The sequence below is a fragment of the Pinus tabuliformis genome, chromosome 9, assembly GCF_031772625.1.
Source record: "Pinus tabuliformis cultivar Carrire ecotype Pingquan chromosome 9, CPIR1, whole genome shotgun sequence".
Classification (NCBI taxonomy): Eukaryota; Viridiplantae; Streptophyta; class Pinopsida; order Pinales; family Pinaceae; genus Pinus; species Pinus tabuliformis.
The window spans coordinates 1,980,981,323-1,981,009,012 of NC_142307.1; the positions used below are offsets into that span (position 1 = coordinate 1,980,981,323).

Sequence of the window (27,690 nt, forward strand, 5' to 3'; positions counted from 1 at the left end):
ATAATGACCGACTCTGCCACAAGCAAAGCATTTGAAAGGTAGCTTACCTCTAAACCTTCCAGAACCCCGTTGAAGCTTCTTGACAAAATTTACCTCATCTTCTTCTTCTGAAATGTGTCCTAATTCATTGTGTTCTTCCTTTTCTTTTCCTTTTGCTGAAGCTTTAAATGCGGCTTCTCTCATATCTGATGGACCTCCTTTTCTCATCTCAAAATCAGTTAGGATTCCGTGAAGCTGTGTCATAGTGATATTCTGCAGATCTTGTTTTTCTTCTATGGCAGACACTTTTGATTCAAATTTGGCAGACAAGGATCTCAAAATTTTCACAACTAAGGTAACTTCCTTTATTTCTTCACCCAAATTCTTCATACAATTAACAACCTCATCTATACGTAAGAAGTAACTAGCTATACTCTCATCACTATGCATCTTAAGAGTTTCATATTGAATTCTGAGAGTTTGAAGCTTAGCACGTTTTACCTGAGAGTCTCCTTCATAGCTCTGAACGATTTTGTCCCATATCTCTTTGGCTGATTTGAGCTGCATGACTTTGACAAACTCTGATTGTGACAAACTTCCCAATAAAATATTGACAACTTTGGCATTGGTTTCATATTGATTTTTACCTGCCGTGTCTGTAGGAATTGCTATTGGAAATGTATATCCTCCTTCCACAATTTCCCAGACATCTGTTCCAAGAGATTGTAGATAGGTTGTGGTTCTTATTTTCCAATAAACAAAGTTGCTCCCATCGAAGATTGGCGGTTTGATGGATCCCATGCTTTCGTGATTATTCATCTTGATGGATCTCCCTTCAAGCGATCAATCTTCTTCTGAAGAACCTGGCTCTGATACCAATTGTTGGAAATAATACTAAGAGGGGGGTGAATCAATACTAGCAGATCAATAATATTTCCCAAACAGCTTTATATACGCTACTTCAGTGAAGTGAACTAGCGGGTACATGCAACTGTGATTAAAGAAACTAGCGTATATCCAGAGAACTTGTGATTTAGACAATTTATCATGTGTTGATCTTAAACCAATACATCAGTAACTTATTAGACAATGCAGTAAAAGTAGAATAAAGCATCACACATAAGAAACACACATGAACACCAAAATTTAAGGTGGAAACCCAATGTGGGTAAAAAGTTAAAACCACATGCTGTCGTCGTCTTTGTCTTCTTTTAATAATAAGAAAATATGTTTAAAATCTTGTACTGGTGCAGAGTCATACTAGTATGTAGGCACCCACCTGCAGAAGGCTACAACCTTCTCTCGTTTTCTAGCTTCTACTGGAAGGGAGCTGCAACCCCCTAGATCTTGTACTAGCCAATATGATTACTAGTACGTAGGCACCAACCTATAGAAGGATACGACCTTCTTTCTTCCTCCAGGGACCACGTTTCATGAATTTTCAGACTGGATACTCCTGGATCACAACACCACAATCTGAAGGCCATGTTTCATCCAATTTTCATACTGGACCCATCAAAAAACTTTTTAAACTTAAACTGCATCAATCAACATTTAGTTAATCTAAGAAATCAGATCACTGACACCAGAACGCTGTGTTGAACCTAGAATCCTGCATCATCATTTAGAACCAGCGGTAAACTCAAAAAAAAATCATGCATTAGAGTGTATACGCTACTTGGCTGAACCCAAACTGCATGTATATGCTACTTCCATTAATTAAACCTGCGTATACCTTCAAAACTACTGCAAACATAAACTTTTGAATAAAGCCTGTACCAACCAGCAATACACTGAATATCTACTATCAATTTACAGAGCTTTACACAGGCAGGATAGAGATCACTTAATCAATCAAATGCCAGCCTCCTTATGCATTCAGTTTTACATTCAGATCTAAGAAGACTTCATTGACAGACAACAATGAAACAAAAAAATTTGATCGGATAGATCAGTCAGATCTGAAAGAGAAGATTTTCTTTTGTATACGCTACTTGAAAGAACAAAACTTGTGTGTATACGCTCTTTGGCCAAGACGAACCTGCCTGCGTACAGATATGCAAATATTGACTCAAAACTTTGCTGCAATTCCAAACTTCAGACAAACCCAAATCATGATAGATAACGCATAAAATAGGCTCAAAACATCAGATCTAGTCTCAACCAATATCAGATCATTCAAGAATAAGTCATTTCAGTTCTCATGATCCTGATCCAATATTGAACTCAAGGTGCACATAAATATTTTAGATCTAGTCCCAAACATAACCCTACAACATAAAATATACTTCAGATAGAAGCATTCCTTAGAATCTTATTGCTTGCACTCTTGGCCTTATGAGATTCTCCTCCTTATATAGCTTTAGGCCCTTTGTCAATACCTTGGACCAAAAACACTTAGGACCAATACCTTGGACCAAAACCACTTAGGACCAATACCTTGGACCAAATACCTATGGTCAATACCACAGACCAAATACCTTAGACCAATACCTTGATTTTCCATCCCATACGCGCTTTTCCTTCTGTGAAAGTGCGTGTATACGTATACGCTTTTTTGTTCTGTGTTCCCACATGTATACGCTACTTTGACAAAGTGAACCAACATATACCTCTCTTTCTTCAATCTCTGGAGTTTGATCTATAATCCTTTGTTGATAACTTGTTTCACTGTGAACTGTCATTTGTGTGAGTTGCCATCAAGGACAAAACCTGTATCATAATGCCAACAGTGATAATCTGGGATTTATGAAAAGTTGATAAAATTTGAATTTGTATTTGCATTGTGGTTGTTGAGAATTAGTAAAATCTAGGGTTTACAACAAACCTAAGTGGAATCCATAGTTTTAAAAACCGTTTTTAAAAACCGGTTACCGGTCTAACCGGTCGGTTAGCAAGCCTGCCAGTCTAAACAGGCCAAAAAACCCGGTTTGAATGCCCATTTCTCCATTTTTTTGCCTTAACCGGTGAAAACCAGCCGGTCGGACGGAACCGACTGATTTGTATCAAATCGGCCGGTTCCATCCTAAACCGGTCGGTTTTAGGCACGCCCACTGTAAAGTTAAAAAAGCATATTTTTTACTGTGTTTCAAGGGTTTTGGGGGGAAACTAAGGGTGTTTCAACCCTAACAATGTTGGCAATTAATGGTAATGTTAAATTCTTAAAGTAAAAGTGACATTTCCTTTAATTTTCATTTTCATCCTTTTACTTAAATTTTTAACATTACCATGAAATGACTCAGGATGTTTGAGAGTGGTTTTGACCTCATTGGATTTCATATGGAGAAACTAGAATTTTAGATTTCACTCAAAATTCAGCAGACTTAATGGTTTTCAGGATTTCATGATTTGGGGGTAAACAATAAATGCAATCGGAGCTCCAAATGATGAGCAAAGCTCCTGATCTAGATCCCATTGTGTTGGACGATATTGATCCAACATCAGAATGGGTGGAGGAGACTGAAGAACCTGTGTTTGAGGCTGATTTTGATATCGACATGGCTTTAGCGAGGGATGACGAAGATTATGTGGTGGCATCAGAACGAGGATTAGTAGCGGCATCAAGGAAAGGCAAAGAACCAATGGAAGGCACTAGTCATGCAGGTCGACAAACTCGTGCTTCCATTAGGTCCACTTCTATTGTCATTGGTGGCATTGATACTGAGGTTGCAGATCAGGCTGAGGCATCCTCAGACTCTGAACCAGATGATGTCTATCTAGCTCCTGATGATGATCCTATGTCTAGTAGTGGTGATGAACTTGATAATTGATCATGTGTACACTGTAGACTTGTAGTAGGCCAATGGCCTCATAGCTTGCAGCATTGTTTTTGGACTTTATAGGCCATTTAGAGCCTCATTTCTTATGTATTTTTCTATTTTGTGATTGATATGTATTGCACTCGGTGCCATTTTGATATATTCACCTTTACATAGTATATAAATGAGCAAAATTTGCATATTTTGTCTCTATTGGCTTGGAATCATGGTTTTACATCTTAAAAATAGTTTTGTTTCATTAAAAATTAATTATTTAATGTATTTTTTAAAAACCGGTTTGTTTAGACCAAACCAGTCCCGGTTAGACCGGTTCCGGTCGGTAAACCGGTTCATTAGGTGGACAGGTCCGGTCACCGGTTCCAGTTTTAAAAACTATGGAATCTAGTCATATTGTTACTTTGAATTGAGTTGTAATTGGTTTTGATTGAGCTCATGCATGAAATCTAGGGTTTCACACTAAATTCTAGTAGGAAGTCTAACATATGATTTCTAAAGTTGTTAGATACATTGTAGATCTATATTTGTTTGAATTGCTTCTAGGGTTTGCAATATGTTTCAGAAGGGTATATCATGCACTAGAGCAGGACTAACAACCGTAAGTCTTAGTGAACGCCATGAGCGAGAGAAAAAAATTGGAGAATGTATTTTGAGGGGCTGCTGAGATACGAAAAACCAGATCTACTTGTAGAATATGTTGTTGCATGTGAAGTAGGAAAGGAAAATGTATGATTGAGGAATATTTTGTCAAGATTCGTTTGAAAGTCCCACTGTGATAAATTGAGAAGCAACATCTAGTTGTTTGGAAGACCCTAGAGGCTTGTATCTATTTATGTACATTTGAAAGTTTGTTACCGATTGGGGTTGTGTTTGTACAGGTAAATCTCTTGGAAGTTCAATAGCATGTTTTACATGCTTAGTGTTGTCAATCAGTTTGATTGGAGAGATTTGTTACTGATCTGTTCGATCGGGGAGGATTTGTTATTGATTGGAATAATTGAGAGTGTTGAGGCTTTGTGTGTAAGACACATTGCCTGGGAGGACATCTAGCTGACACTTTGTGTTGATGTCTAATTCCCAAAGTAGGGAGGGTGGCGTTGGTCATGGAGCTCTAGCCTCAGATACGCACCTAGATCCCTAGGTTGATGGTTAGTAAGCAAACTTGATGGTACCTAAAGAGCGTGAAAGGTTTAGTCCATCTTAGTCCCACTCGAATAGATTACCTTGGTCAGGAATCTAGTCCATGGCATTGCAGTGCCTAAATTGTTGAGAGACCTTGGATAGATTGCACTGATCAGGAATCTAGTCCATGGCATTACGGTGCCTAAATTCTTCATGGCTCATGTGTTCTAAGATCTTCCTTGTACTTGTACTTATGAATAACTCCCTAGTTAAGAGGGAGTGTTGAAATATGTAACTAGGTTCAGTCTTCATAAATGTGCTTGAGTCACAATGAAATGTACTTATCAAAAGAATGAAGAAAATATTATTATTATTATTATTATGACTTATTAAAGCATGGGTTTCATGCTTGAGTCATCATGTTTTAGGCCAAAATCCCCATTGAGGACTTCTAGGATTTATTCTGAGACATTAGAGTCAATGTACATTAAAAAAGACCCTTCTTGGGCTTTCGAATCATGTAAAAAGAATTACTTTTGAGTCAAAAATGAATTTAGTCTCCTTCACACCAAGTTGGCCTCAAGAAGGGTAATTTGACCTCACTGGAAGGCTATATATACAAGGCAATTCAAACCCATTTGGATAAATTCACTCTCTCACACATAGTTCAATATCTGAAGCTAGAAGCTGGGAAATTCAAATTTGGAAAAGCGCTGGAAGGAGAGCTAGAAAGGAGTGTGAGTTTTTCAAGGATGATTGTGTTGATTTCTAGTAGCATCGGATGTGCTCTAAGCGTCAATATTTGCAGGGAGGTTTGGACACATGTATTCCATAATACCCAGAATCATTTTGGGAAATTCCACCTGGAGACAGTTTTATTAAAATAAGGGTCCCTAAGTCTAAACATAGGAAATTAAAATAATTAAAGGGTATTAATCTAACTATGGGTGAAGCTTCTAGAAGAAGAAGGAGATCGAGTCCAAATGATCTAAGCCATTGATTAGAATCTAAACTAGATCGTTGGTTCTCAACTGGAGGATTATAAGAAGGACATCGATTCCCATTTGGAAGATACATCAAGAGGAGATCAGAAGATCGAATTTCTGAAGCACAACAATTGTCAGGGAGAGAAATTCGAAGTGATCTTTTGCAGTGAGGGGCAAGGATAATTCTGTTTGGATATTTCCCCTAATTCAGGAATACTTAGCAAAGAAGGCAGAGAGAGATCCAAGAGAGGCAGTATAAGCTGACACAGAGGTAGCACAAAGCCTTGAGGAGATCCGTATTTTTGCTGAAGGGATCGATTTCTGAAGCTGGAAGCCGGGGTGTGAGATCGAGAGGTCAAAATCGAAGTCTCTAGGAGGCAAATCGATCAATAGAAGGAGTGACATTGTCCCTAGACGCTGTGATGCTGGGTTGATGCAGTGACTGCGCAGAGGTAGCAAGGGACAAGCCACTCTGTGGCCGGATTAGTCGGGATCGCCTGTGATAGTGTGAGGTATTTCTCACTATTCTTCTGTCAGTGATATTATCTGTACTGGATAGCCAGCAAGGCATCCAAAGATTGTATTAAAAAACTGTTTCTTAATAATAAAACCCTCGGGCGTTGCATCGGTTTTCCCACACTAGGTTTTTCCGAGGACATTTGTCCAAAAATAACTGTGTAGATGTGTTGTGTATTTCTTTCTTGCTCAGATTCCTGTTTCCACATTTTATTTAAATGGTGACGGCTGCAGTATATTAGTTTCGGTGTTTGCTATAGGAAACAGTAAATAATTTGTTCAATAATTGACAAATAAGAGAAACTTAATCGGTTGCTGCAGTAGGGATTCGAGGGTTCTTGAATTTTCACAGATAGAAGACATCTAGATCGAAATTTTGGGCCACCTCTCTCTCATTCCTGAAGTGTATCAAGTGAGATCAAAGTTTTCCTAGTCTAGTCGAAGGTGTTGTTGTTGTTGTTACTAGGTCGAAGCTGCTACTACTGTTGATTTGTGGTAGCATCGAATGTGCTCTAGCCACGAAAATTGGCGGAGAGGCTAAGGCACATGAGATCTCTAATACCCAGAAAAGGTTTGGGCATATTCTAAACAATTTGGGAGATATTAAAATAATTAATATTTTTAATGGAGTCCCTAAGTCTAAACTTAGGGAAAATAAAATATCAATGTGAATTAATATAAAACTGTGTTAGAATGGTCCAAAAGTCATGGATCAAGCCAGATCTAATCTTAGCTGTTGATTAGGGACTTAATCTCGGCCGTTGATTTGTCAACGAGAAAAGTATAAGAGGAGGCTTGAGGGTCACTTGGAGAACACACCAAGAGATCAAGATTTCGACTTTTTGGGGCTGGGTTTGCTGAGAAAGTTGAGAGAGTGATCAAAGTTGCAGCTAAGGGATAGTGAATACAGAAGCAGAGAGGTAGAGATAGCACCAAGAGGATCAACACAGTAGTCGGAGAGAGGGACATAGAACCAGCCAAGGGTTCACATAGAGCCAGCCAGTGTTCACGCAGAGGTAGCCACGAGCTACGCAGTGACTTAAAGGGCCAACATGAGTGATGCAGAGGGCCAAAATACTGACACAGTGCCTCCAAAGGCTGACGCAGGCCAAGCCAGAGTGACTTTGGGCTAATGCTAGGCCAGAAAGAGCTAAAGCAATCCTAGAGGCTAACGCTGGGGTTTCATGGGGTAGATTGGAGCTGTGGAACTACCAGTGTGTTTATCCAAGGTTTCAGACGGAATATCTGCTTCCGAATAGAGAGGTAGTACTGCCAAGATTTTTCTTTGTTGGGTGAGCCGGATTTGGCACCTAGATTGTATTCTAAAACTGCTTAATAAATCAAACCCTTAGATAGCTGCACCGGTCTTCTCGCATTGGGTTTTTCCGGGGACATTGGTCCAAAAACAATTGGTGTCACTTGTGTGCTTGTTTCTGTTTCCTTCAGTCGATGATCTATAATGTGTTGAGCATGTATGTGTATTTATTTCCAATATTTACATGGTAAATAAATTGTTAATTAACAGAACAAGTAGGTAGGAATAAATCAGTAAAGTACATGAAGGGTTTCTAACGTGTCAGACTTACAAATTCCAACAACTACATGTTGATGCTGCTAGGCCAAAGTTGCTACTACATTTTGATGCTGCTAGGTCGAAGTTGCTTTTGAAGGGTTATCATCTGCAAGAATGATTGAGAGTTGACTTGGTGTGGAGGAAGTCTTTTTCTAGGTCAAAGAGTCTTGGATTATCTTGAGAAACTATTGAAGGAAGAATTGTTGAGTGGGTTTTCCCCCTGATAGGGGGGGGCTTTCCCTGGCTATCCGCCTACATCTGTTGTCCTTGTGTTATTCTTTTCGGTAATTGCTTGATGAACTAAAAGATAAAAAAATCACAAGTAATTATCAAGTATAAGAAAATCTTTTTGCCTTACTGATTTTCCAAAAAGGATTGAGCTCCATTTTATTCTAGGTGCTTTTAGGTAACGTCTTGAGTTGAACAAACTTTTATTTGTTCCTGGATTGAAGAAAATAATTTTTCTTTTAGTTTCTTGTAGAGTTCCATTTGAAGGACGACAATTTTGAGAACTTGAGTAGAGGTGTGTAAGAGAGTGGTATTTATAGCTTGTAGACTAAGCATGTAGTACTTGTACATTTTAGTGAGAAGTTAGATGAGCCTTCCAGCTTTGAGAAGGTTGATGAGAAGAAGGAATGATGAGAGGCAATGACTATTAGTGATTGATTTTAAAAGGTTGTACAAAGTCAAATAGACAACAGATGGGAGTATTAAAAGATACAAGAGAATCTTTGTTGCAAGAAGCTTCTCACAAAAAGGAGGAGTTGATTATGATGAGACATTTGCTCCAATTACTAGGTGTATTTTTATCCATCACATTCACGCATTATCAATGTGTTTTGGGTGATGTTTGAATTAGATGGATGTGAACAATGCCCTCTGCTCGTGTTTGTAGGATGAAGAAAGCCCTTTATGAGTTGAAATAGGCACTTGTACTCAAATAATGATGAGTTCCTACTAAACTTGGAGTTCACTAAGAATAGTGTTGATCCAAATATTTACTATTTATATGTCAAAACTTATTTGGTTATCTTTATTATGTATGTGGATAATTTGTTATACATAGTTCAAAGAATCTCATTATGTGATAGTATTTTTAATGGTCTCATTTTCTGCAAAGTGACCACCTTTATTCTCCAATGGTTCAACAAGGACTACCATCTTTATGCCAACTCCTCTTAAGTTGCACACGATTTTGATTGAGTTTGAGGTAATCTTAAAAAGCCTCTTGCCTTGCATGTTAGTTTTTCTTATGCTTATACATTAGATACTCAATGATATCCATATTCTCAGTGGGGTAAATACCACCGTTTATGAGGATAGGATAGTGTGTATTTATTTTATTTTATTTTAGGATTGTAAATCATAAGTTTCTTATGGATTTGCTCAATCTTCCTCCATGATTTTCTATAGATGTTGTAGCCCCAAACTTCATATCCATATGAGATAAGATGAGTTACAAAATCATCAAGCAAGAATTTATATTTATTATTTTCCCCATAAAATCCATGGCTTTGTAATTGTTCTCAAGACCAAAATGGTTTTTCCACCCTTCATTAGTTTTTTTTAAAGGGGAGCGACCCCCTTGGAAGAAGCGCAATATTACATTATAGTTACAATATCATTACAATTGTTGCATCCACAGATGGCAACCCAAACATGTATAACTCGCAATTCAAACCCGGGTGGGGAGGTCATTAATGCACCGTCCCTACCACCCAAAATATCGATCGGATACCCACCTTTCATTAGTTCTCATCTCAATGTTGTTGTTCCAATTAAGGTTGCGATGAAGGTAGAAATTGAGATATTTGTATGAATTAACTTCCTAAGTTGTTATTGCTATATCCAAATTGGATTTGATTATCATAACCTTTGTTTTGTGACTGTTCATTGAGATATCCATGCCAAAACACAAATCCTTGAGAATTCTTAGTTGTTTGTTCAAATCAAGCATGCATCTTACCATAAGAACAGTATATCATCAACATAAAGGAGAAGGATGATGACATGCTTAATTTGTCAATCTAAATGCCAAAAAAGATAAGAGACAGGGAACAATTTTTCAAATCCTATATTACAATTAATTCCTTTCAACCAACAATCATTATTCTTGAACCTAGCAATGGCATTCCCACAGAACCTTATTGCAACAACTCTGTCAATGCAAAAAGGAACATTTAACTCTTCTAATATACTCCAAAGGTTTTTTTAAACATGTCAAGAACTTCCCAAATGTCAATGAGAATAATTTTTATAACTTTGATATTCCTTTGCAATGATCCTAAGAATAAGTATGATGATCTTAAAAATAAGAAAGATTAAGTTTATACAAATTATTTTAAGGATACTGTGAGGTTTAATCTCAATCAGGTTTTAGGTTCAAATCTCATGACGAGGGGTTGAGGGTTAGGGCCAATTGTGGGGGTTACACTATCTGGGGCATCTAAGCTCGACCAAAACTCACATAATCATGGTGACAACGTCCCATTGTTGGATATATCATTTTTTCGTCCAATATTAAAGCCAGCCCAAAATTAAACTCAACCTTATTCTAAAAAATAAAATTAAAAATAAAATAAATAATATTATTCTAATAATATACAAACAGTTTAACGATTAAATTTGCATTGTACGTAAAATAAGTCTTACAAAGCAAGAAATGAAATAGTGACATGATGCGTACCACTGTCAAGTTCAACATTTGTGGCTTATTCTGCTCATTCCCAGAACATTCCTGAGGTAATGATGCCGGAGAGGGTGATGGTTAAGTTAAGTTGAAGAAAGTTGGTGTTAAAATCCAATATAAATCAAGATTCATGTCAAGATTGTCACTTCCATTCCTGTATTTAAAAAGAAATCACCTTTATCTTCGACCCTTTTGTTGGGTCCGTATATTTGCGAAAGCTATTCAAACTGGGTTTGGAATCATACTTCTGGTACACCAGGCCATCTACAACAACCTTGCCTGCATATAAAGCATAATATAAGTTATGTTGATGATATATGAATAAATTTATGCTATGAAGAAATAATCAATATGTCGAGCCAAATTACAAACGGTATAAATAAGAATCAGAAAGATGGATTGGAAGCCCTGAGATTCAATTTATTTGATTTCTCTGCTAATACATGCAAGAAATTCATGTCCTGTTAAGATGCCCTGATTGCTCTGATAATAATTCATCTAGTTTATGGTAAATTTCTAATCTAGATTTAGATATGACAAAATCCTTGATATAGTTTAGGTTGAAACTCTCTAAGAGAGTTTATAATTCTCCCTAATTTCAGTGATTTCAGAGCTCGAATTGGTTAAATTATGTCAGAGGCTGTGGGTAAGCTTGTTTTTTGTCTCTTAAAAACACAATCCAAGAGGCTGTGGGTAAGCTTGTTTTTGTCTCTTAAAAACACAATCCAAGAGTATCTTAAAACTCAGGAAAGATTACATCAGACTAAAATGAGGAAAGTAGGCATGTCTGATGAATTTATGCCCAAAAAAAAGGTTCCATGGTATTCAGGACAACATAAACAGTAATAAAATAATTTATCTAGATTAAGTTAAATAATCATCTAAATTGCCTAAATTGTGTTGCATTGGATTATAGAAGGGATGTACCATCAGATTTACATATGTATTACTAGAACAAAAGGTATAACAGATTTGGTATAAAATCTTTGAACAAAACAATAGGCATGCACTTCGGATTGTTTAGGGTTTTTGTTATTTCCTAAAATGTGTAGTTTAAACACGTTTGATATTTTGGTCTTTTTCTAGGTAGATTTTTCAGTCATATTTGGTCAAAAAAATTTGGAGTTATAGTTTTAATTTGTTGAGTCCATACTTCAAGGGTTCTTTTAGGGCACTGAATCTAGTTTTACATTCAAAAATGCAATTTAAAAGATAGAAAATTGTAATGGTCTTTTTCCGGGTATATTTTTCTATCAAATTTGTCCAAAATCTGGTCAGAAATTGTTGGAATTGTAGTTCTAAGTTGTTGAGACTGTACAATCCGAGTGCTACAGGTTTTTTTCAGGGCACTGAATCTAATTTTACATTCAAAAATGCAATTTAAAAGATGGAAAATTGCAATCTCACAAAGAATCATATCATCAAATTCCGATTAAAAAGGCCATCAATTCCCAAAATCTAGGTAAGTGTAAAGTTTTAAGATATCAATCAACCACTATTTTCTACCATCAATATGAATGCCTCTAGTTCTTTACTACTGTTGGAAATACTGAGGAAGGGGGGTGTGGGGAGGGGAGTGAATCAGTATTTACTTTTTCTGGCAATTTATTATCAAAACCATTAACCAATAGCATCACATCAAATAAACACAAGATATGTACGGAAAACATATTTATATTACAAGGGAAGCTACAACTTCCTTCCCTAGCACCACCTTGCCACATTTTAGAATAAAATATAAAACAAAAACCTCATGGACTCCCGTACTAGGGACAATGACCCAAATACAACAATATTCAAACAACTTCAGCACTGTCCTTTTGCCATGTCCAATATGCAATCAATAAAATTCGTACATCAAATCATCAATACAAGTGCCCTAACTCTGCCTCACAATTTCTTCAAGTTTTTCATTTTCAAAGGCTTGCTTCACAACTACTTCAAGGCTTTTGCTTTAAGGCTTCAAAGATCTGCTCCAGACCATGGGACAGGCACCAAAGATCTGCTTCAAAACAAATATTATAGTCTGCTTCAGAACATCCAAGGTCTGCTCTCAATGTTTGCTTCAAAACAAATATTAGGATCTCCTTCCAAATGATCTGCTTTGGAACAAATGTTAAGGTCTGCAAACAAGTACCAAAGTCTGCTCCAAGATTTGATTTTGTACCTCAACTTCAAACTTCAGACCTGTGCCAAAATTTACTTAGAACAATGCTTCAGTCATGCCCTAACCAGGGCTGAATTCACCTCAGAGAATAGGTCTGAATATGCCTTAACTACAGGTGCGAAAATGGGCCACATGAAGCTTGAATTTGGCCTGGGAAACTTGCCCTAAGCAGGGGCCGAAATTCCACCTTAGAGCAGTGCGAAATCTGAAATACTATGAAATAATATACATCTAATCAAGTGCACGGAGTGCAGTTCCTCTAGAAGTCCAAGAATCTGAATTAATTGCCAACAAAGAAGTTGAATTCTGAAGAAATATTTCAAGGAAACTTTTTCAGTGAAATATGATTTGCAGACTTAAGCCACGTATCAGCAACTTGTATGTATGCATCTGCTGAGCTGGCCTAGTGGTCTGAAGATTGAAGTATTGAAGCAATAAAGCTTCGGCCTTGTCACAGTGAAATCTTGAGTCATATAGGGGATCAATTACGGAGAGAAGTCACTTTGGGCTCAAGACTTTAAAAGCTTGACATGATCATAAGCCTGCCAAAATAATTGAAGGATCAGATCTGAACAGTGAAAGCACTTGCATTCAAAGATACTCAAAGGTATATAATTGTGGTTTGAAGATTCACCATGGCAGTGAAGGTTTGAGCTTATTTGAAGCTACAGTGGTCCCATTTTAAGTCTACTCCAATTGGTAAATATAACCCCATACAACACAGAAATTTCTCATGTACAATAACCATCAGTGTGAAGTATTTGTGGTCTCACTGTTGTGAAGTTGGTGTGTGTATTGTCCAGCAAAGATTTTAAGCCAAATTTTGTAGCTATAACATGTGGCGGGCATTTTGAGTTTCAGTGCACCCACATCTACAGTCACAATCTAAAAGGTATGGCCTATGGTTATTATCCTGTTTGGCATTGACAACTAGGGTTTGATGTGAGTTGGGTAGTGGGTTTGCTAGGGTTTGACAGTGATATACATACAAAGCAGCAGTGATTATATTTCAGTTTATTATGTATTGATTCAAAGCACAGGTGGATCTAGTCTGAAAATTATGAAACGGGGTCCATGGGCTGATCAGGGTGGTGCAAGGCAGGAGAGTGGAGTCTCCTTCAGGTTGGAGCCTGATAACACTTCAGGGTGACAGTGGTGCGAGGGTAGGTTGTAGCTTGCACAGAGCATTGGAGCGTCCATCAGTAGTGGGTAAACAGGGTATTGGAGCATTCGTCAGGTTGGAGCTTGAAATCTAAGGTGTTGGAGCATCCTTTCGATTGCAGCTAGTAAACAGGGCATAGGAGCGTCCAAGAGGTTGGATCCTGTAAATCAGGGGGTTGGAGTCTCCTTCAGTTAGAGTCAAAAATTTGATGTAAATCTTTTAAATACAAATATTAAGAAGCGTTCGATGGTTTTTGTCCTGGAGGGATTTCCACCTAAAAATATGTCTACTGTCTCTATTGTTCTGCATTGTTGAATGATGTTTATGAATGTTTATGATTATCTGATACTAATAACAATTAATTCTCTGTGAAGTTAAAAATATAATAATTGATAAAAAAATGTTGATTCACCCCGCTCACAGTATTTCCAACAATTGGTATCAGAGCAAGTTCCTTCAATAGTAGCATAATAATTGGAAGGCAGATCTCAAAGTCCAAAGATGGGAAAATCAAAGAGGTAAAGCATTCAAAAGAATCAAAGGAAGTTCTAGGTATTGAGACAATTTCAAGTCTATTACCGCTGATGAAGTGAAATTGGTTAGTCTGATTCCTATGTTCAATGAATGAAGCTTTGTAATTTGGAGAATGAATGGAGCTTATTTAAAGGCTCATAGATATGAGGTATGGGACTCTATTGTCTCTGGAGACATATCTACCGAAGAATATGGAAGATACAATACAAAAGCCATAAATTTAATCCTTGATACTTCGCTAGACACTGTAAAAGCAAAAGTTGGTCAATTCTCATCTGCCAAACATCTTTGGGAGAAAATTCAAGATCTCTATGAAGGTCAAAAGCATGCAGGTCAAGATAAAGATGTTGATAATCACGCGGATCCTCATATCAAATAATCAAACAAAAACGATGAAGAAGATGTAGAAGAGAACAAGGAAAAAGAATTAATTAATATCTTCAAAGAATGGAAGAAAAAAGAGAAGGAAATAATACACTCAAAGAAGAAGTTTCTCTTTTGAAAATCCAAGTGCAGAATGTTGATTTGAGGTAGCATCGGATGTGCTCTAGCCATGAAAATTGGAGAGACTAAAGCACATGAGATCTCCAATACCCAGAAATGGTTTGTGCAAATTCTAAACAGTTTGGGAGACATTAAAATAATTAATATTTTTAATGGAGTCTCCAAGTCTAAACTTAGGGAAAATAAAATATTAATGTGAATTAATATAAACCTATGTTAGAAGGGTCCAAAAGTCATGAATCAAGCTAGAGTTAATCTTAGCCACTGATTAGGGACTTAATCTCGGCCATTGATTTGTCAATGAGAAAAGTATAAGAAGAGGCTTGAGGGTTAGTTGGAGGACACACTGAGGGAGACCAGCCAGTTCAGTTTCTGGAGTGGGGTTAGCTGAGAAATTCAAACTAGTGGTCTAGTGAGCAGTCAGGAGGAAGCAAGTACGGAACAGATAGACGGGATCAGCCACTAGAGACCAACGTTGAGGCAGTAGAAGCAGATGCAGAGCATTTCAGGCAGACGTAGAGGCAGCAGGAGACTACACAGACACTAGAGGGCCTGCGTGGTGACGCAGAGCGGCCCAGTGCTGATGTAGTCAAGCAGGAGCTGACGCAGAGTGTCTGAGAGCCATACAGAGGTTAGCCAAGCTAACGCTGGGATTGGGAGAAGAGCTGAGAATTTTTCTCTGTGGGTAAGCCAGTTTGGCACCCTGTTGTACTAAAGAATTGCTGAATAATAAAATCCTCCCTTGCTGCACCAGTTTTCCCGCATTGGGTTTTTTCGGGGACTATTGTCCAAAATATCTATATCAATGTTTTGATTCTTGTGCATGTGTTTGTTTCTGTATTACGGTGTGATATCTGCAGCATAATTTATTTTTATGTTTATTGAAGGAAATTCATAAATAATTTATTGAAGAATAAGTAGGAAAAGTAAATCATATGTTGCAGTGATAGAATTTTCACATGGTATCGGAGGGAGTAATCAGAGACAGGAAGGGAAAATCAGTTATGGGGTGAGACCACGATGCAGAGGCATCCACGTCAGGGGACTCACACAGATTATCAGAAGGCTGCACAAGAGAAAGAGATTTCCATTTCTCTATGTTGGCTTTCAGGTTGGAACTTGGAAGAAGTGACTTGTATGACTAGTTTTGCATCATCAAAAGTATGGTATATAGACAGTGGAGCCTCGTGGCATATGACGGGAATCAAGGAATGTTTCTCATAATATCGAGAAGATAAGATGCACTTTCAGATCACCATGGGGAACAAGGCAAAGTGTACTCCAGTGGGGAAGGGTACCATAGTTTTTCAAACAGAATTGAGAGAATGATTATGTGCTACAAATGCGCTGCATGTACCAGGATTAGGGATGAACTTACTTTCCGTGTCGCAACTTAAAGGCAAGGGCTATGAAGTCTACTTCATCAAGGAGAAGGTATACGTCAAACACGAGTTGGAAAAAGAAAGTGTAGATCGGGATCAAAAGTAATAGGTTGTATAGATTACAAGTAGAATCGACAATGGCACCATAGTTGCGGGGGAGCGCCCCCCCCCCCAAACCCGCTCCCAAATCGCGCTCCGGGTGGGAGCGGCTCGGGAACGATTTTCGGGAGCGCGCTCCCGAAAAAAAATTTGCGCTCCCTGCCATTTTCGGGAGCGTTGTAGGGAGCGGTCGCTTCGTCGCTCCCGGAGCGATTTTTAATGCCCGGGAGCGATTGCTCCTGGGCATTAAAAAATTGCTCCGGGAGCGTTTCGACGGGTGCCGGGAGCGATCCGGCGGAAAAAAAAAATCCGCGGACGCCAAAAAAAATCCAATTTTAAAAATTTTCTTTTGTTTTAAAAGCCCAATGGGCCTAAAAAAATTTCATTATCACTTCATTGAGTTGAGTTTGTTGGAGAGCAAGAGCAAAGGAGCAAGGAGAAGCGTGGAGCGAGGAGCAACTGCTGAAGAGCGAGGAGGAAGCCTGCAGAGGTAAGTAACTTAGTAATTTAGTTAGTTTAGTTAGTTTAATTTAGTTAAATAGTAATTTAGTTAATTTAATTTAGTTTATTGAGTTTAAAATTCATGAATTTAAATTAAATTAATTTGCAAATTTAAGAATCAAAACCCTATAAACATCAAACACCATGGACCTGGCTATATTTTTTGGCATTTTCCTCTTCCTGGTCCCTTTTATGGTTATTATGGTGCTGGAGAATAGGAAACAGAGGGGCCAAACTGAAGAGGGGGATGAAGAAGCTGGAGAAAGTCAAATTGGTGAAAACCCCGGTGAGGAGGAGCTGGAGGAGGGTGAAAATGACCCTCAAAAAACTAAACAAGACCAAACCCCATTATGGAAATATGTTAACAGGGCTGAAAAAGGGAGAGGGGGTGGAACCACTAAATTTCATTGCCCCAATTGCAACACTGATTACACAAGTTCATACACCCATGCTAGAAGACACCTCTGTGGGAAAAGGTCATGGGATGGAGACAAACAAATAGGAATCAAAACTTGTACAATGGTGTCAGCTCGGATAGAGCCAAATACATAAGGGAAGAGGAGGAAGCCCAATACAAATCAAAAAGATCAAAGGGTTTCTTTGAACCAAGCTCACAATCACAAAGAACTCCTTCAGCATCCTCCCAAGGTAGTGGATATGGAGGCACAGGGTCATCATCTTTAAGGCGTAGAACCATATCAGATTTCCTTGATGAGGGGTGTAGGAATTATGTGGATTCAAAGGTTTACAGGTTTCTCTATGCATGTGGGATACCATTCAATTTTCTTCACTGACCTTATTGGCACGAAATGGTTTCTGCCATAAATGATGCCCCTAAAGGATACAAGAGCCCTGGGTATGACAAGGCAAGAACTGTTGGCCTTGATCATGAAAAAACAAAAATATCACATTCTTTGAATAGAATGACAAGTTCTTGGACTGACCATGGGTTGTCCATTGTATCTGATGGAAATTCTTTGAACAGAATGACAAGTTCTTGGACTGACCATGGGGTGTCCATTGTATCTGATGGATGGACAAATGTAAAAGGCAAGCCATTGATAAGTGTTCTTGCTGTGTCTGTTAGTGGTCCCATCTTTCTAACTGCACATGATTACTCAGACAAGTTCAAGACCGCCATCAACATTGTAGAAACATTACTTGAAACAATTGAGCGTATTGGGCCATGCAATGTCATCCAAGTCATCACTGATAATGCTCCTGATTGTAAGGCAGTGAGAGCAATTATTGAGGATAAATACCCCAACATATTTTGGTCTGGATGTTTGGTTCACACATTGAACCTTCTGTTGCATGATATTGTCAAGAACAAAAATGAACAATACCAATGGATTGGTGATTTGTACAAGAAAGACAAACAAATGATAAAATTTATTACAAATCATAGCAATACCCATGGCCTTTTCCGCAGTCAATCGAGATTGGAGTTGTTGAAGATTGCGAAGACCAGATTTGGTAGCTATTACCTCACCTTCAGGCGCCTTTTGAAGGTACGAGAGGCATTGGCTAGCATGGTATCAAGTCCACAATGGCAGGTATTAAAGGAAAGGGCTACAAATGCAGCTGATAGGGGAGGTTTTGAAATGGTGGAGGAGGCTGCTCTTGATGGTCAGTTTTGGACAAGTGTGAGGCAAGTATTGGATTTCACCAAGCCCATTTATCACATGATTTGGTTTGCAGATACAGACAAACCAGTGATTGGCGAGGTGTATGAGCAGATGGATACCATGTTGGGGGAAATAAAAGATATTGTTCATAACAGAGATCCCGACTTGTACAAACTGATTCACGATTGTGTGTGTGAACGGTGGAATAGACTTAATCTTCCACTACATTACTTGGTGTATATCCTTACGCCAAAATACTACTCTACATCTTAGTTGGACCAACCTGCAGCAGGGGGTGGGGTTAGGACCAAACCCCATTTAGATCTAGAGGTAACTAGAGGATATCTGGAAGCATTAGAAAAGTTGGTACCTGACAGGGAGGAATGTGCAGCTGTGCGCTTTGAAACAGGCAGATACTTCAGTGGCACTGGTTTGTATGGTAACTTCCATGCAATGGACGACAGAGATAGATTTGATACTCTCACATGGTGGGAAACATATGGCGGGCATGGACTTTTGCCAAAATTGGCAAAAAAAGTTCTTTCACAGGTTGTAAATACTTCTTCTGCAGAGAGGTGTTGGAGCACCTACAGCTACATACATAATGTGAAAAGAAACAAACTCAATGAAAACCGAGCAGAAAGCTTGGTTTATGTGCACTACAACTTGAGGTTGTTGAGTCATTACTGTGATCGGGCTTATGAGGATCCCACATATAAAATTTGGGACAATCACCCAAAGGATGACAATTTGGAGGATGGCATTGTACATATTGAAGAACTGGAAGAGGAACTTGTAAGGGATGAAGATGAAGCAGCTGCAGCAGCCATGCCACCTCCACCTCCACCTCCACCATCCAGTAGCAGTGCTCGAGGTCCGAGTCTTGTTCCTTTGTTGTCGCCACCTCCATCTACACCCTCACGTGGAGGTTCTAGTTCTAGTCGTCGGTTTGTGCGGGAGACTCCTAGAAGACCACCACGACCTGCTTATACTCCTGGAGACTCTTGTGGCAAGGGCCACATGTAGATTTACAGTTTACTTGTCTTTTTTAGTTTCTATTAGACTTTAGTTTTCATAACTATTGAGTTTTGAGTCCTTGACTCTTGACTCTTTCATATCATAATGATATTTTTTGTAAACAATATATCACTGTGACAATGAAAATTTGAAGTTTGAAGTTGGGCCTTGGCAATTATAACTCATTGGTAATGATTGTGAATTATGAATATGATGCTTCGTGAAAGACTAAAGTTGTTTCATTTCATTTCATTATTCATGTTTCATTTTATAAATTTATAACATTTCATATCATGTTAACAGTTAGAAGTTAGGACTTAGAAATATCTTAGATATTACTTTTTGTAATGGTTAAACTTAGCTTACAAGTACAACTTTGGTGATCAATGATGATAAATGTTATTGAATTTTCAGTTTTGAAAGCTTGAAGTTGAAACTTTAAGATTGAATTTGATGAATCATGATTCATGAGACTCAACATGTTGTAGTTGTAATATGTATTTTACTAACTTGTGGACATGGTTGATGACGATTATAATTTCTAGATGATTGATGTGATATGGTTCAATGATCAATCTATGTTTTTTATGTCTAATTCATCATTCTACATGTTTTTGTTGACATATATGTATCAAAAATTAAAAAATATATATATTTTTTAAAAATCGCTCCCGGATTCGCTCCCAAACCGGGAGCTTCTGAAAATGGTCGCTCCCGCTCCCAAGCAACATGGAATGGCACTAATAGGCAGTCATGGAGACAAGGAATTGAACAAACTATGGCACAGAATAATGGGTCATTTGCACCATGGAGCTCTAAGAATTCTCAGGAGCACTGTAACAGCAGTTCCGGATCTGAGTACGGAACGAGATGATGTATGCAGAGGATGCGCTCTAGGAAAGTATGCCAAGGCAACATTTCCTAGGAGTAAACACAGGGCCAAGAGTGTACTAGGATTGATACACTCAAATATCTGCGGACCTATGTCCGTCAAAGCTCTCAGTGGTGTCGAGTATTTCCTTACCTTCATTGGTGACCACTCAAGGAAAACTTGGATTTATTTTCTGAAAACCAAGGACAAGGTTTTCTGTCGATTCAAAAAGTTCAAGGATTTGGTGGAGAATCTGACTAGGAAGAAAATAAAAGTTTTGCGCTCAGATAATGGTGGAGAGTATGTCGATAAGGAATTCACTGATTTTTGCACTAAGGAGGGCATTGGAAGAGAGTGGACAACTCCCTACAATCCAGAGCATAATGGAGTAGCAGAAAGAAAGAATAGGAAGCAGCTAGGGCCATGATGTATGATCAGGATATGCCAAAATTCTTATGGGCGGAAGCATGCAAAACAGCAGTCCATGTTCAGAACAGGACTCCTCATCGGGCGTTGGGCAAGATTACTCTAGAGAAAGTTTTCACAGGGAAGACACCTGAAGTCAGTGATTTCAGGATATTTGGGAGTTTAGCATATTGCCGCATACCCGAGGAAAAGAGGAAGACGCTAGATCAAACTACGGAAAAAGGATATCTAGTGGGATATAGCGAGACTGCTAAGGCATACAAAATCTACCTTCCAGGGAGCAGGAAGGTCGTAGTTCGATGAGATGTAAAGTTCATGGAGGACAGGGCTTTTAGAAAATATCGTGAGATGCCTTCCGAGGAGCAGTCAAAAGAGGAGCCGCTGGTTAAGCCTCTTCAACCAATGGAAGTAAAGAATTCTTCCTCGGGTCAGGAAGATTCACAGGATGAGGAGAAGGAACTAATAGAAGCACCTGCTGGAAGAGGAAGAACTAGCAAGGAACTTCGTCAAATCTGTGAGATGCATAGGACTTCATCGATGCACCAAGAAACAATAAGAGGGAGCAAAAACAGCTAGACAAATATCAAGAATTAGTAGTTCAGGATGGGGAGCTTGCCAGTTTCAAAGATGCAGCTCAACATCATGTTTGGCTAGATGCAATGGTAGAGGAGTACAACTCAATAATGGTGAACGATGTCTCGGAGGTAGTGCCAAGGCCTCAAGATAGATCAGTGGTAGGTTCAAGATGGATCTACAAGATCAAATAAGCTGCAGATGGTTGAGAAATACAAGGCCAGGTTTGTGGTGGGTATGCTCAAAAGGAAGGAATTGACTACGAGGAGACCTTCGCCCCAATAGCCAGGTTGACATCTATTAGGACCGTGATATCTCTTGCAGCTCAGATGGGATGGGAGATTCATTAGATGGATGTCAAAACGACTTTTCTGAACGAGTTAATAGAAGAAGAGGTATACATTGAACAACCAGAGGGCTTTGAGACACATGAGAAGAAGTCTCATGTATGCAGATTGAAGAAAGCCTTGTATGGGCTGAAACAGGCACCTAGAGCATGGTATGGTCGAATATATGGCTACTTGCAGAAGATGGGATTTGTCAAGAGTGACACGGATCCGAATCTCTACTATCTGGTTGTAGAGAATAAGCCGCTAATCTTAGTATTATATGTGGATGATCTCTTTCTAATAGGATCATCCAAGCTCATTGGGGACTGCAAGAAGAATCTAGCCACAGAATTCGATATGAAGGATTTGGGACGAATGCACTACTTCCTAGGGTCAGATGTTTGGCAATAGAAGGGAGAAATATTCCTTGGGCAAGGGAGATATGCTATAGAAATCTTGAAAAGATTCGGGATGGAGGACTGTAGACCCATGGCGACTCCAATGATCACCAACTGGAAGAACATCGATGCATCAGAAGACAAGGATGTTGATCCCACCCTATACAGGCAACTCATAGGGTCCCTGATGTATTACTAGGCCAGACATTTGCTACGCTGTCAACATCCTCAGTCAGTTCATGGTGGAACCGAAGAGTTCACATTGGGCAACAGCGAAACACGTTCTTAGGTATTTACAAGAAACAGCCGATTATGGACTCTTGTACAAAAAAGGTAAGGATATCAATTTGAGTGGATTTACAGACGCAAATTGGGCAGGAAGTTTAGTGGACCGGCAAAGTACCTCTGGGTAGTGTTTCATCATTGGATCAGGAATGACCTCCTGGTAGCAGTAGGAAACAAAAGTCCGTGGCTCTGAGCTCATCTGAGGCAGAATATATGGCTGCGAGCATAGCTTCGTGTGAGGCCATATGGCTTAGAAAACTGCTTGTGAACCTACTCAAAAGGAATATGGAGGCGACCAGGATCATGTGTGATAATCAGAGTTGCATCAAGCTTTTTGAGAATCCAGTGTTTCATGATAGGTCGAAGTATATTGATATCCGGTGTCAATTTGTTAGAGACTTTGTCCAACGAGGCGCTGTACAGTTGAGCTACACCCCTACAGGAGAATAGGTGGCAGACATCCTCACCAAGGCCCTTGGAAGTACAAATTTTGACTACTTCAGGGAAAATATGGGGATGGTAAAGAACCCGTTTCAGTAGAAAAAATGGGAGTGATAACAACATGAATGCACAGGGAGTTGCAGTGCAGATGCAGTGTTGGGAGAATTGGACCAGCAACAGCACAGATGCAAAGGGAGTTGTCGTACAGATGCAACAGTGGCTGTAGCAGAGCCATGGGAAACAGTACAAGATGCAACAGTGCAGAGGATGTTGGGCAGGGAGGCTTAACATCAACATAGGGACCAATGCCGGATGATCAGGGTGATGCTTAGTGAGGAGTATTACTAAAGCACTGTGCTCGCTAAGAGGGAGTGTTGATTTGGTGTAGCATCGGATGTGATCTAGCCACGAAAATTGGTGGAGAGGCTACAGCACATGAGATCTCCAATACCCAGAAATGGTTTGGGCAGATTCTAATCAGTTTGGGAGATATTAAAATAATTAACATTTTTAATGGAGTCCCTAAGTCTAAACTTAGGGAAAATAAAATATTAATGTGAATTAATATAAAACTGTGTTAGAAGGGTCCAAAAGTCATCGATCAAGCCAGATTTAATCTTAGCCGCTGATTAGGGACTTAATCTCGACCGTTGATTTGTCAACGAGAAAAGTATAAAGGAGACTTGAGGGTCAGTTGGAGGACACACTGAGGGAGACCAGTCAGTTCAGTTTCTGGAGCGGGGTTAGCTAAGAAATTCTAACTAGTGGTCTGGTGAGAAGTCAGGAGGCAGCAAGTACGGAATAGAGAGATGGGATCAGCCACTGGAGACCAGCGCTGAGGCAGGAGAGGCAGACACAGGGCATTTCAGGCAAACGCAGAGGCAACAGGAGACTGCACAGTCACTAGAGGGCCTGCGTGGGTGACGTAGAGAGGCCCAGGGCTGACGCAGAGTGTCTGGGAGCCACGCAGAGGTCAGCCAAGCTAATGCTGGGACTGGGAGAAGAGCTGGAGAATTTTTCTCTCTATGGGTAAGCCAATTTGGCACCCTGTTGTACTGAAGAATTGTTGAATAATAAAATCCTCCCTTGCTGCACCAGTTTTCCTGCATTGGGTTTTTACAAGGACTGTTGTCCAAAATATCTGTATCAATGTGTTGATTCTTGTGCATGTGTTTGTTTTTGTATTACAGTGTGATATCTGCAGCAGAATTTGTTTTAATGTTTATTGAAGGAAATTCATAAATAACTTATTAAAGAATAAGTAGGAAAAGTAACTCAAATGTTGTAATGAAAGAATTTTCACACAGAAAGAAAAAAGGAAAGAGAAAGACCTCGCAAGACAACTAAAGGAATCTGGTCAAAGGTACGTATCTGAAGTTGATAAAAAACAAAATGAATTAGGTGCATCTTCAATATAAATTAGCAGGCTTAGAAAGTAAAATGAAACGCAGAAGGAGAAGTAGAAAAGTTCACTCTTCTTAAGCGAAGATTTTTTTTGAAAAGTAGGTTTCAAGAAGATATTGCTCAAAAGCATCAGGAACTTGACGCTGCATTAATTGAAATAGAAAAGCTTAGAAAATGGTAGGAGAAATTGTTGGATGACTAAAGGAAGAACGACAACATTCCTCAATCAAAGATGAAGGCAAAAGAAACAGAAGAAGCCCCATGAAATGAAGGCACAAGCTCCGAGTCCCCGCAAAGCAAGATTGCTGATTTCTGATAGTAGAATCCTTCAAAGGCCAAATCAAAATAAAGGACCAAAGAAGATTGAAACTGTTGCAAATTTAAGAAATAGTGTTGAAGCAATCAAAGACAAGGATCAACAGAGAAATGTATCTCTTGTTAATTTTTCATCAGTTGTTCTATGCTACAACTATTACTTCAACAATATCCAATAGCATCCAATTTAACAATTTCCACTTCTTCAATTTAACCAATGATAGTAGAGCAATAGTAGATAGAATAATTATACAAATGCACAATGAAAGACAACCAAGAGACAAGAGGCAAGAGACACAAAATTTAGTCAATGACCATGGAAAAACCCCACAAGGGGGAAATCCTTTGCAAATCTTCTTCTATTAGATTGCCTTCAAGGAAAAACCCCACAAGGGGGAAAACCCTTTGTAAATTTTCTTCTATTAGATTGTCTTCAAATGTTCAGCAGAGAGAGTACATCATCCAAAAGTCAAAGTCAAATTTGACGACCCAATATCCAAAACCAATATACAATATTCAATAAATCTTATGTCAAATCAATATACCAATGTCAAAACGATGAGGAAGAGTCACATCTCGTCAACTGTTGAATCTGCAAAAAGTCAACAGATGACTTCCCTAACCAGTTAAGTCAACAACAGTCAAACCATGGTCAAATCTGCTTCAATTTAATTCGATCAAATCCAGTCAATGTGGCCTCTTTTGCTAGTCAAGGATTTGACAAAACAACTCCAAAAACTTCGATCCAACTTGGTCAATGGAGAGACAAAAAGTGCATCTTTGTTCTGCAGTCAACAATAGTCAAACTCCTCAAAATGCCTCGGTTTTGTAGCCCAAAAATGCGGCCTGATGGGATAGACCTTCTCCAAGAAAATTGAAGTCAAAAGTCTCCTTTTCACCCTTGGTCAATGCTGGTCAAAATTCAACTGCAAAAATGTCAACGTTGGTCAGAGGTGGTCTAGTTGCTTCAAAATTTCTTCCTTCCTTCCTCATTGAATTCGGCCTCCTTAATCAAATCCAAAACCCAAGAAAACCAAGCCAAAAATATGCCCAGTCATCAAAATTCAAAGATGTCAAAGAGAGAAGTCAAAGATACCTCCAAAACCTCGCACATGTGAAGAAGATAGAGTTGCCTTTAACTTGTATGAACCAAACAATTGAAGAGAGAAGAAGAATATGTGTCATGTGATGTCCAAATGAGGCAAGTGTTGATTTAGGGTAGCATCAGATGTGCTCTAAGCCTCAAATTTTGCAAGGAGGCTTGGGTACATGCATTCCAAGAACCCAGAAACTGTTTTGGGAAATTCCACCCATAGACGATTTTATTAGAATAATTAATATTTTTAATGGGGTTCCTAAGTCTAAACTTAGGAAAATTAAAATATTAATGGGTATTAATCTAATTGTGGGTGAATCTTCTAGATAAAGACGGAGATCAAGTCAAAATGATCTGAGCCTTTGATTAGAAGTTAATCTAGGCCATTGGTTATCCAACAAGAAGATATAAGAAGGGGCTTGAGCGTCATTTGGAAAAGACACCAGGCAGATCTCAGTTGCTCGAGTAAAATTGATTTTCTCACTGGTCGAAGTTCGGCAAGAGAAAATCGATTCAGAGGGAGAGTTGCAGGTGGAGAAGAGACAGAGAGGGTTCAACGTCAATCAAAGAGATGGACGAAGATGTAGAGTAGTAAAAGGATAGCGTTGGGCAGATTGACGATGGGAGTGGCAGCGTTGGCTTGGGTGACACAGGCCAGTGCAGGGGCCAGAGAAAGTGATGCTGGGCAAGCAAGAGAGACATAGAAGGAGGAACTTCTCTCTCGGGTCAGATACTTTTTCAGGAACGTTTATAAATTTTTCTCAAAAATCCTTGTTCGATACTCCTAGGTGTAATTTGTACATGAAGACTTTTGCTGAAGAATAATAAAACCCTCATCTGCTGCACCGGTTTTCCCGCATTTTGTTTTTCCGAGGACAATTTTCCAAAAATAACTGTCATTGCGATTGTATTTGTGCCAACATTTTACTTACATTTACTTTCTACAACGTTTTAATTGTGAAGGCTACAGTAGAATATATTTCGATATTTGCCATAAGAATACAATAGATAACTTATGTCTAAGGTAATAGGTAGAGGAAATAATATTAATCACTGCAGTAGGATTTCTATTTAGAAATTTTCACATGGTATCAAAGCTACAGGGAAGCGAAAGAGAGAAGCCGAAGGATCCAACACTGAGAAGAGAAGGGAATTTGAAATTCTTGCAGGGGCAGAAATTCGAATCTCCCAAATGATTGCTCAGTTCACACCAAGGAGATTGGATTTCGTGGGAAAACTCTCTCTGAGTGAGCTGACAAAGAGGTAAGTCCTTTACAATCGAAATTTATCAGTGGTAGAAGGGACAGCACAACAGAAGATTCAACAAGGAGGATTATCTCAGATGGGACGTATTTACTTAATGTGTCTCATATTTATCTACCAAATTAGATGAAGAATTCGCATGCCTAGCTAATTCAACATCAGTTGGAGAAATTCCACTCAGATGAGGAGTTATTAAAATAATTAATATTTTTAATGGGTTCCTAAGTCTAAATTTAGGAAAATAAAAATATTAATGGGTATTAATAAGAATATGGGTGACCTTCATTGGTGCTGGAGAAGGCTGGAACGGGCTCTGAAACCCTAGCTATGATTTTCCTCTGACAGGGGTTTGCAGGCCGTTCTACGGCTCTGTGAACCCCATCACACCCGTACCCCCGTTCTGTTTCACCTTGTGATTCGAGCTGGCATCTGGCGCGTGCGACCCTGGATCCTCATCCCTCCTTTTACCCTCGCGCCCCCGTTCATTTTCACTCTTTACCTCGGCATTATCTTTTTTTACCTCTGTAATGGCTTTCTCCTGATCTCTTTGCTTCGGAAGGCGCCTCCCCTTTGTTTTGGCCGACAGCTCTTGGTGGATGTCGTTTTCGTTGTAACGGCAAGAGCGTCCTGCTGTAACGGAACAAGCCCTCTCCC

General features: G+C 39.0%; 1 protein-coding gene across 3 annotated transcripts in view; it reads right to left on the reverse strand.

Annotated features, from left to right (window-relative positions):
- Window positions 1-27,690, reverse strand: part of LOC149156953 (uncharacterized) — a 446,383-nt gene that overhangs the window by 64,824 nt on the left and 353,869 nt on the right. For all 3 annotated transcript variants that reach the window (XM_089445442.1, XM_089445441.1, XM_089445440.1), the window contains 2 exons: window positions 10,817-10,920; window positions 10,639-10,689 (listed from right to left, as the gene is read on the reverse strand). In XM_089445442.1, the coding sequence (XP_089301568.1) occupies window positions 10,639-10,689; window positions 10,817-10,920 (155 nt within the window). The remainder of the gene's footprint in view (window positions 1-10,638; window positions 10,690-10,816; window positions 10,921-27,690) is intronic.